At 47.4% G+C, this 10,853-nt stretch overlaps 1 protein-coding gene across 1 annotated transcript; it reads left to right on the plus strand.

Annotated features, from left to right (window-relative positions):
* Positions 1–7,063: 7,063 nt before the first annotated feature.
* Positions 7,064–10,269, plus strand: FKBP11 (FKBP prolyl isomerase 11). The gene is made up of 6 exons (XM_074226031.1): positions 7,064–7,291; positions 7,414–7,479; positions 7,768–7,855; positions 8,312–8,345; positions 8,917–8,987; positions 10,029–10,269. Exons 1-6 carry the CDS (start codon positions 7,154–7,156, stop codon positions 10,247–10,249), a joined length of 618 nt encoding a protein of 205 aa, XP_074082132.1. The 5' UTR covers positions 7,064–7,153; the 3' UTR covers positions 10,250–10,269.
* Positions 10,270–10,853: the final 584 nt, after the last annotated feature.

Here is a 10,853-nt window from a genome sequence, read left to right on the forward strand (position 1 = left end):
AACTTATTACTCTGTGGAGTATAGATATAAGGTTTAAGTAACTATAGATGCCATCTTCATGGAACCTAAAGTCTAGTGGAGTTTTCTGGATAAAACAAATGATTATACATCTTGAGCCCAGAAGTGCCTTGAGATCAGGTGCAAAGCAAAATGCAGTGTGAATTTCATGGGTCCTGAGGGTCCTGGGAAGGTTTCCTGGAGGAGTGCAGCATTTTAACTGGGCTTTGGAGGATGTGTGTAATGCCAATAGTCAAAGAGGGAGATGGATACAGGGAGAGCATGAGGCATGTTATTGAGGCAGAAAGTGGTCCAGTCTGGTGGAAGCATAGAAAGCAGAGTAGGGAGTAAAAAAATGGTATGATTGGCATTGGATCTAGTGATGCCAGAATGTAAAATTTGGCCTTTCAATTCCAAGCAACTTGGTGGGCAACGAGACGATTGAGGATTTTTGAACAGAGAAATAACCAAATCTACACATAAGGAAGATTAGCCTGACAGAGGTATAAAAGATGAATTGGAGTGGGGATTGACTTTAGGTTGGAAAACTTATTAGGAAATCATTGTGTTAGTTGAGGTGGTAATGAAAGCTTTGCCCTGACAAGGGGAAGGGCCTTGATGTCAGCCTAGAGGGTAAAGGATGACTTTCATCTCCCCATCTCCCTCCCGTAGAGCCTTCCCAGCAAAGCCCCACCCCTCTTCCTAAGGAATGAGGGCAGAGAGGCATATGTCAAGTGTGGGCTACTCCAGGCTGGAGTAGTGAGTGAATCTTACCATATTGCACTCCGCCATAACCACAAGTTACACTCCAGTAATAAATAGGACAGAGTAATGGAGTGTAGTACCTATGGCCAGGTGCTGTGCCAAATACTTTACAGACACCCATGCTCAGAACGGGCTTGAGGATGTTCAGGCTTTCAGATACTCAGGGTGACCAAACAGGTTGGGGGGCTTGTGAGTACTAGTAGGAAGCAATTGCTTTAAGTGTGTGTTTCTTTCCATGCCCCTTGCTGGTGGTGGAGTCTTTTTCACTTGAATGAAGTAGCTGTCACATAGAAAAACAATATCAACAAAATATCTAGAATTTATATTGTGCCTACATGTGCCAGATACAAAGCTAAGCACTTTACAAATATCTCCTGTCCTTACATTGACCTCGGGAGGTAGGTGCTATCACAGTTGGGAAGTGGATGGGAGAAGGTGCAAGCAGAGTCCATTTTTCTCACTCTGATCAAGGAGGATGGGAGTCTGAAGGGACCCTGATGTTCCACTAGTCTCTGGTAGATCATGTTGAAGAAATAACCCACAAAGATGTCTTTGAATGGCTCTGAACTCCTTCCATACCCTGGGAAAGATATCCTGAGATAGGAAGAGAGGGAAGACCAGGATTTGGAAAATAAAAGAGGCAAATGTAGAGCTGCAAAAAGGAAAAGTGGACATTGATTCAGCAACTGAACCACTGGTTGGTTCAGGTATGAAAAGGAATTGGGAAATCTTTCCTGTTAATCCTTGCACTCTAGAACCAAACCTTGAAGTACAGGTGTATCAGGAGTGCAGGGAGGGAGGGCTTTAGATCTAGATTGGGCTCTTCAAATGTGTTTAGAAGACAAAAGGAAAATAGGTCAAAGTCCAAGACTGGGCCAACCTAATGGGATTCCTTACCTGGAGTTTTTTTCCCTTTTCAATCAAGTCCATCCATCCTATATACTGCTACCCATTTCCCATAAGCACAGATCCAACCATGCAGGTATCTCACTCAACCAATTCCAGTGACTTCCTATTACCTCTCCAATATAAAGTCCTCTGCTTGGCTGGTAAACCCTACACAATACAATCCCCACTATCTTTCCAGCCTTTTTGGACATTACTCCCTGACTCTGATCCAACCAAATTAGCCATTTTGTTCTTCCCTGTGTATGCCAGGAAGGTGCCTCCTTATTCCCAAATATTGCAATCTCTCCCCTCCTTTCATGTTCAGTTCAAGCACCATCTTCTGCAAGAATTTTCCTGATGCCCCTAATTGTCATAATTTTCTTCCAAATTACCATGTATTTACCTATTTTGTATATATTTGTATTTATTAACTTTCTCTTCATGTGTATATTTTTATATGGACTTGTCTCCCCCAGTAGAATGTAACCTTTTGAGTAGGGATTGTTTCATTCTTTGTACTTGTATCCTCATCAATAGCTCAGTTCCTGGTAATAGTGGGAGCTGAATAAATACATGTTGATTGATGGATTGGTTGATTGATTAAAGTGGGGAAGGAAAAAGGACAGATTGAGGAGGACTTGAGGTGTATGAAGGCATAGAGATCTTTTCCTCAGAATAGACCAATATGATCAATCTCCACTCCACCCATACCCCACAATTTAGAGAACTAATTTTTGGACATAGAGATTTTTGGTTAAGCAAAGTCAAATGATAGCCATATGTGCTTGGCATCTCTTAAATTGATAATTATCCACTCTGAGATTAGAGCTGAAGTCTAGGATCCTTTAAGTTAAGAGATAGAGGGCTCGTTTTAGAGAATCTGAGCTCCCAGAGCCCTAAATTTCAGCCCCTTCCTAAGTTCTTGATGAAGAGGACAGGAATAATTACAGGACAGGGATCTGTCTCTACTTGCAGTATCTCAGGCCTAAGACGATCAGTTCTAAAGATGAAAGTGAACTCAGAGGTCATCTAATCCACCCTTACTGGAGCCATATGTGTGATGTTTGACAACCCCTCTAGATCCAAGATTTTTCATCTGTAAAATGAAGGGCTTGGAAATGATCTCTAAAGTCCCTTCTAACTTTAGAAAACTGCTTCAGTCAACCTGAGAAAATACCACAATCCCATGAAAAGGAAGTAGGAAGTTACAGAGATGGACAGTTTCCTTCACAGGAGATGGAATTCCTATTTCTAGGAATGCTCTCTAGGAGTGGGTGATACTCTGCCAGAACTGGGAGTGGAAAGGAGAATATCCTAAGAATTGCACCCCTCTCCAAATGAGTAGATTCAGATCCTGAGCAACCAGAATATACCCATTCCCTATCATTGGCTTTCAACTTCTAAACCTATCCATTCCCAAACTTTTAGTATTATATAATAGGTTGCAGCTATTTTGGTTTCATCTATGGGCACCTGCTGCCCCCTGCTGATAGATGTTGAAATCCTGGTAGATGAATTGGGGTAATCAACTGTTGAGATTCTTCTAAAAGAAGGAGCAGAAATTTTAACTATCAAGAATTTTAACTCCAGGACTTGAGACCCCTCTTCTTTCTGTGTTTCTCTTACATAGATGTCCTACTCACTTCTCTTCTTGAAGGGAAAGGATTTTAATAATTGTATATGTCCTTTTCAGGTACGGGGTACATTCATCATAAGCAAAAAGTACAAATTAGGAAAGAGCAGGACAAAAGTTCAGAAAACAGCAAGTGGATAGAGGCAATTATAATAAAGAATAGGTTAAAGGAAGTAAGGCTAGAAAGTTGGTTGGGGCCATATCTTAAGTGCTGTGACTGATTGTTTGAATGATTAGTGAATGAATGAATGAATGAATGAATGAATGAATACATTTATAAAGTATATACTATGTCAAGCACTGTGCTAAATGCTGGGGATACAAAAAGGAAAATAATTCATACTCTCAAGGACTTCACATTCTAATGGGGACAAAGGGAGGAGGGCAGTCAAGAGAAAGAATTCATTAAAAAGTGACCATGTTTTATAAACCTTTCTGTATCTCCATACCTAAATACCATAATTACCTACCATAGGGTCATATACATAACAGACACACACAAATATTGGTTGTTGTTTTTCAGAAAAGAAAGACCTCTAGGTTCAATCTTTGGAAAAAGTCTTGAACATATCATTTTAGAAAGTTAAAACAACATTTGTCAAGTCAATTCCAAATTCTACCTCAAAAAAATAAAGCCTCGGGGCAGCTAGGTGGCACAGTGGATAGAGCACTTGCCCTGGAGTCAGGAGTACCTGAGTTCAAATCCAGCTTCGGACACTTAATCATTACCTAGCTGTATGGCCTTGGGCAAGCCACTTAACTCCATTTGGCTTGCAAAAACCTAAAAAAAAATTTTAAAATTAAAAAAAAATAAAGCCTCATATCCTATCTATACTTCTTCCCCCAAATTCACAAAAAACATTTTCAAGCAATTTCTTGAACTGGGGAAAATAATGAACAATTTTTGTCAAAATACTTGAAAAAGGGGGGCGGCTAGGTGGTGCAGTGGATAAAGCACCAGCCCTGGAGTCAGGAGTACCTGGGTTCAAATTCAGCCTCAGACACTTAATAATTATGTAGCCATGTGGCCTTGGGCAAGCCACTTAATCCCATTGCCTTGCAAAAAAAAAAAAACCTAAAAAAAATGTACAGGATGGGGGCGGCTAGGTTGCACAGTGGATAGGGCACCGGTCCTGGAATGAGGAGTACCTGGGTTCAAATCCAGTCTCAGACACTTAATAATTATCTAGCTGTGTGGCCTTGGGCAAGCAACTTAACCCCATTTGCCTTGCAAAAAACCCCAACAAAAATAAAATACTTGAAAAAGGAGGGGAAACCCAGTAATGAACCAAAATTAAATGAAAAAAAAAAAGGGCTAAGAATCTGACAGGCTAGAATGATGGAAGTTGAAGTTTCTGCCCAAGCTTGGTCTATGATAACTGTCCTTCAGAATCTAGTTCAAGTAAGGTTCTGTGACCTCTCTTGGTCTCACTTAGTGTCTTTATCTGTAAAAAATGGTTTATACTAAATTTCTTCCAAAGTCTCTCTCAGTTTTAAATTTATGATTTCCTGCTTCCTTCATGAAGTCTTTCAAGGAGAAAATAATTCTCTCTGACTCAATTAAATTAGTTCAACAAACCATTTTAAAATAAAAGTGAGACAGTCCCTATCCACAAGAAGTTTAGTCTGCATACATTCTTTTTATTACAAAATTAAAACCTAATTGCAATGAAGAGTGGAATTTTCTGGGGGGATTCCCTTTCCAATTGCTCATTAGTTTGTCTACTCATCTCTATATTCCCAAGACTAGCATGTGATGCATTAGACATGGTAATATTTAATATATATATATATATATGTTTAAACTGAACCAAATCCATAAATCAAAAGAAAAATGAAAATGTTTAAAGAAAATTACCAGTTTTGTGATGCCATAACTTTCAAAAATTGAAATTGAGAATGATGAACAAAATGGAAACCTTATAACAAAGACCATCTCTTGAGCTGCTCTAATGTGCTGACCAAGCCCGAAGAAAAGGTAGCTAAACTGCCTTTGCTGCCTCCATTGCCTTACTTCTCTCTCTGTCTCTGTCTCTGTCTCTGTCTCTGTCTCTGTCTCTCTCTTTCTCTGTCTCTCTCTCTCTCTCTCTCTCTCTCTCTGTCTCTCTCTCTCTCTCTCTCTCTGTTCAATCTGTCCTTTTTTCTCTCTCCCTCTCTCTTTCTTTTTGAACCTCACCCCTTCACTTTCATGCTGCCAGGGGAGGAAGGAAGCTCAGTTGGGGAAGGCTGAATGATAGTGGGTGAAGGGAAGTAGTATTTGAAGTCAAGTCAAAGGGCTGGCTAATCACCAGAGAAAGCAGATCTGACTCATCCTCCCATTGGTTGTCTGGATCCCAGTAGATAATCGCTTACTCCCCAGGAGATGGGAACACTCCACTTTGGACACCTTGTTCTGAATCAAGATTAATTCCATAGGGGAAAATGTGAACTCTTATATTTGAGTTATAAAAAAGTACAGGATGGGGGCGGCAAGGTAGCGCAGTGGACAGAGCACGGGTCCTGGAGTCAGGAGTACCTGGGTTCAAATCCAGTCTCAGACACTTAATAATGACCTAGCTGTGTGGCCTTGGGCAAGCCACTTAACCCCATTTGCCTTGCAAAAACCTAAAAAAAAAAGTACAGGATGGAGAATGCATAGTTTTATGACAGTTTGAAAAAAATATTGCTTGATGAACTACAAACTCTGAGTCAGCAGTGTGATGCGGTGGCCAAAAACAAGCCGAAAGCCCTAATGTGATTCTTGGCTGTATTACAAAAGGTCTAGCACTCGGGATTGGGCTTGTGTTCAGTTCTGGGCATCAGGAGAGGGCAGCGGGTGCGGAGGGCAGCGGAAGGTTGGCCTGGGGAGGGAGGCTAGTCTCCACGGAGGGCCTCCCATTGGCTGTCCTCTGGGAGAGACTCCCGGGGAAGGAGCGCAGTGGTCAGACGGGGGCAAAGCTACAGAGAGGGCCGGGGCGGCCGCTCAGTGTCCGAGGCATCCCTCCTGGTTATTAGTTGGCCCACGCGCCCCGCAGGCCCCCTCCAGCCCTCAAATCCCGGGACTCTGGGAATGGAGGGAAGGAGGAAAAGATGAAGGCCCTGGAGGAAGAGCTGGCGCTGCCCGGGGCCGCGTGCCCCGCCATGGCAGGGGTTGGCGGGGCGGGGCTTCAGGGGCGCGGCGTGCCGGGGGCGGGGCTGCGGGGGCGTGCCGGGGGCGGAGCGCAGGCGCGGGCCGTGCCGGGGGCGGGGCTTCCTGGGCGGGGCGCAAGCGCGGGCCGTGCCTGGGGGGGGGCTGCCGGGGGCGGGGCTGCCGGGGCGGGGCGCAGGCGCGGGTCGTGCCGGGGGGGGGGGGGGCGGGTCGTGCCGGGGGCGGGGCGCGGGCCGGGGCGGGGCGGGGCTTCCGAGGCGGGGCGCAGGCGCGGGCCGTGCCGGGGGCGGGGCTGCCGGGGTGGGGCGCAGGCGCGGGCCGTGCCGGGGGCGGGGCGTGCCGGGGGCGGGGCGCGTGCCGGGGGCGGGGCTGCCGGGGCGGGGCTGCCGGGGCGGGGCTGCCGGGGCGGGGCGCAGGCGCGGGTCGTGCCGGGGGGGGGGGGGGGGGGGGGCGGGTCGTGCCGGGGGCGGGGCGCGGGCCGTGCCGGGGGCGGGGCGCGGGCCGGGGCGGGGCGGGGCTTCGGAGGCGGGGCGCAGGCGCGGGCCGTGCCGGGGGCGGGGCTGCCGGGGTGGGGCGCAGGCGCGGGCCGTGCCGGGGGCGGGGCGCGTGCCGGGGGCGGGGCTGCCGGGGCGGGGCGCAGGCGCGGGCCGCCCCGCCTCATCCTGTCCCGCCTGCCTGGGGCTCCCCGGGCTCTGGGCTCCTGCGCGCCGCCACCCCGGCCGCGCGACGCCCCAGGTCCGGCCATGGGCCCCAGGCTGCTCCCGCTCCGGCCGCCGCCGCTGGCGCTGCTGCTGCTGCTGCTGCTGGGGGGCGCCGGCAGCCTCGCCGAGCCCGGGCAGGAGACGGACAGTGCCGTGCGGACCCTCCGGCTGGAGACCCTGGTGAGAGCGGGCCCCCGGACCCCCCCTGGGCTCGCCGCCCGGTGGGGCTGGGGACCCGGATCCCCGGGGGGTGCCGGGCCTCGCGGCGCCCCCCAGCTCCCCTTCCCCCTGCTCTGTCGTAGGTAGAGCCCCCCGAGGCCTGCGCCGAGCCCGCCGCCTTCGGGGACACGCTGCACATCCACTACACGGTGAGGAGCGGCAGACCTTGGGGGCGGGGCCCCGCAGAAACACGTCAGCTTTGGCTGGGCCACGTGGCGAGGGGGTGGGGGAGGGGAGCCGCCCCGCCCCCTCCCTCCCCCGGGACCCCCGGCCCCATTCAGCCCTGGCCTGGGTCTCCTCCCCTGGCCTACGTGGCCTCAGCGCAGTGAGCCCCGGGCTGCCTGCCGGTGGGCTCAGATGTGACCTGGGGAAGGAGAGAAGCCGGGTGGGGGGTGGCCGCCCCGGGGGACTGCTGCTAACCTTGGCTTCTCCCTCAGGGCAGCCTTGAAGATGGACGAATAGTCGACACCTCCCTGACCAGGGACCCCTTGGTTATAGAGCTTGGCCAGAAGCAGGTCATTCCAGGTATCCTAGATCTCGGGGTCTTGCCCAAAGGTTGTATCCGCTCCCCTACTGGTAAGATGCCCCAGGCTGGCATCTGGCACCGGCCCTCCAGAGCCAGGGAAGGCAAGGAACAAACCACAGATGCCTTGTGGCCTCCAACCACCCCGATAAACTGCTTTGGGGATCTGATTTTTGGACCTACCTGACCCGGACAGAAATTCTCTAAACAGATTTGTTGTGAGGATAAAAGGAGAACAAAAACACTTTGTGATTCTAAACCTAAGGGGCCATAATTCAAACCTCACTCGTAGCCATCCCTTCTTCCCATTCCTAAATGCTAAGTTATAGAATTGAAAGGGTGATGGGGGAACCAAGGATTTCATGCTTGGAGGGAAGTGGAGTGGGAGAATCTTTGACCCCACTTGCCTATCCATTCAGTTGTGTCTTTTCCCTGGTTGTTTTCCTGCCATTGCTAAGGCCTGGAGCAGAGCCTGCTGGACATGTGTGTAGGGTGAGTATTGTGAGGTTGGGGTGGTCCTGGGAACTTTTTCTTGTTACTGAAAACTCAATGCAGAAAGCCATTTCAATCATTAAGCAGGTGAGGTAGGGAATAAATCAACTAGGAAGGTGAGGATAAGAGACCTTGGACAACCATTGATGCCCAGGGGCCAGGACTGACACACCCTGTGGGGACCAATCCACTATTTTTCTTTTCTTCTTCTCAGCTATTTTGTTAGAGAAATTTTGGACAGTTGGGGCTTTTGATTATTCACTCTTTAGGGGCGGCTAGGTGGCACAGGGGATAAAGCACCAGCCCTGGAGTCAGGAGTACCTGGGTTCAAATCCAGTCTCAGATACTTAATAATTACCTAGCTGTGTGGCCTTGGGCAAGCCACTTAACGCCTTTTGCCTTGCAAAAGAAAAAAAGCAAAAAAGGGATTATTCACTCTTTGGTGACTGGGTGGGAAACTTTGGATGTGCATCTGTGTATAAAGAGCATAATTCATCAGAATGACTTTGGTAATGGTACAAGATTTGAGACCTTCCTGCCCACTGGTTTTGACTTGTGTTCCCTAACTTAGAGAGAAGCGAAGAGCAATAATTCCCCCTCACTTGGCTTATGGAAAACGTGGATTCCCCCCATCTATCCCAGGTAAACCCACCATGATTCCTCCAAATTCTGAGTTCTTGAGTGCTGGGTTAGGTTACATTTTGAAAGGGTTTGGAAGGGGATAATGCTTAAGGTCTCCAATTTTCTCTTTCTCTTGTTAACTTATTTGTTCAAGACAAAAAAATATCACTTGATGGGGCCAGTTTTGGCACCACAAGGGCTGCATGCTGGATGTTTTCTTCTTATAACTCAGACCTTTCACTGTTTTACTTTTCCAACCTGTGATTTCTCTCTCAAATAACTTCTGGGAAAGAGTTGTTAAAAAAATGATCACAACCAAGCAGGCTTAAAAACATGAGGAGCAACTGCCACTGTTTTAAAAATTCTTAGCAAATAGTTGCCAATGAATAGCATCTATCATTTTATGCAGCTTCTGACCATAATATCTGCTCTGCTAGCTACAGTATCTTAGAGTACCTTGAGGCCACTGTTCTTACTCTCTTTCCAAGCAAAGGAGTTATAGGTCTGTGGTGAAACTCCTTTATCCACAGTCACTCCTATCTGTTCTGTTTCCCCTCCTCCTAAATCTACTCACTTGTTTCTCTCTTCCCTTCTCACTTGACATTTTTCTGTTCTCCCTCCTCATCTTTCTTAAGCCATTTACTCTTCTACTGAAATGCACTGTAATTCTAGCATTCATATTGCACACACTCAGTGGTTGGGATTCTAATCACTTCTATCTCTAGTTTCTTTCTTTGGGTTGTTGAAAAGATGCCACCCATTTGGTTATTCTTGGAGTAATAAAGATGATTCCAACACAAAATTTCATTTTTAGATTTGCAAATAAATTTGAGAGTGCTGAGAAAATTCCTAGCCCTGAGTCTTAGAGGTGGTTCAGAATAGGCCCCTTTGCCATATTATTTCTGTCATTCCTTCAGCTCTAGATTTAGGAATGATGAACCCAAGTTTTAAAGTTTTCCTCACCTCACTTGTTTGGTGTCTCAGTGCTTCAGTCTTCATTTCAGGTTCTGATTCAATAATACTGTCTAGTGACTGACATTAAAATCCTGTCTGCTTCCCTAGGGGATGCAGTGCTGCAGTTTGAGGTGGAATTGATCGCCTTGGTACGAGCCAGCTACTGGCAAAAGCTGGTGAAAACTCTCTTTCCTCTTCTTGGAATGTGCCTGGTACCAGCCCTCCTAGGTCTCATTGGCTACTACCTGTACAGCAAGGCCAGCAGCCCCAAGATCTCTAAGAAGAAGCTCAGAGAGGAGAAGAAAAACAAAAGCCAAAAAAAAAAATAAAACCTCCTCCCTTTTAGTCACCTGTTCCTTCTGGGATGCTTTTGTAAGTGGGATGAGAGTTAAATAAGAGTCATTCAGAATTAGATCTTGGGTAGTAGAAGGTGAATGTGGGAACTTCTTCCCCTATAAATTATTCATATTTTTCCATCTTCCATCCCAAACTCAATCTTGGCTTTCCCCCATTAAAAACCTAGATTCAAAGGGTAGAAGCTACCTACTGGCTACCTAATGCTTGAGGGCCAAATTGAGGACTGAGGTCAGGGTTCTACTATAAGGCCATGGTTAAGTGGACTTCTTAGTGATCACCTAGCATCATTCAGTCTATTAGAGTTACAGTCCTCTCTTTCCTTTAAAGCAGGGGTGGGGAAACCTTTCTTCTGCCAAGGTCAAATTGAAAATATATATAATTTCAAATGAGTATTTGGTCAAACGATTAATTCACCCCTAAAAAGCTCCTAGATTTGTTGAATTTTGAGTCTCACCTGTGTTTGCCTTGGCAGCTGGTGGACTGGATGTTCCCTGACCCTGCTTTAAAATGATAGCATTTTAGTGTGACTCTGACAAGAGTTCTTCACAAGAAACCCAAAGCTATGACATACTCAAG

The sequence above is a fragment of the Macrotis lagotis genome, chromosome 2 (assembly GCF_037893015.1).
Source record: "Macrotis lagotis isolate mMagLag1 chromosome 2, bilby.v1.9.chrom.fasta, whole genome shotgun sequence".
Taxonomy (NCBI): domain Eukaryota; kingdom Metazoa; phylum Chordata; class Mammalia; order Peramelemorphia; family Peramelidae; genus Macrotis; species Macrotis lagotis.

Excerpts from the sequence above, each read along its gene's own strand:
- FKBP11 (XM_074226031.1), top strand. The coding sequence starts at position 7,154 with ATGGGCCCCAGGCTGCTCCCGCTCCGGCCGCCGCCGCTGGCGCTGCTG. Across the intron at positions 7,856-8,311 it reads CCAGAAGCAGGTCATTCCAG|GCCTGGAGCAGAGCCTGCTG; the intron begins GTATCCTAGATC and ends GCCATTGCTAAG. Across the intron at positions 8,988-10,028 it reads ATTCCCCCCATCTATCCCAG|GGGATGCAGTGCTGCAGTTT; the intron begins GTAAACCCACCA and ends CTGCTTCCCTAG.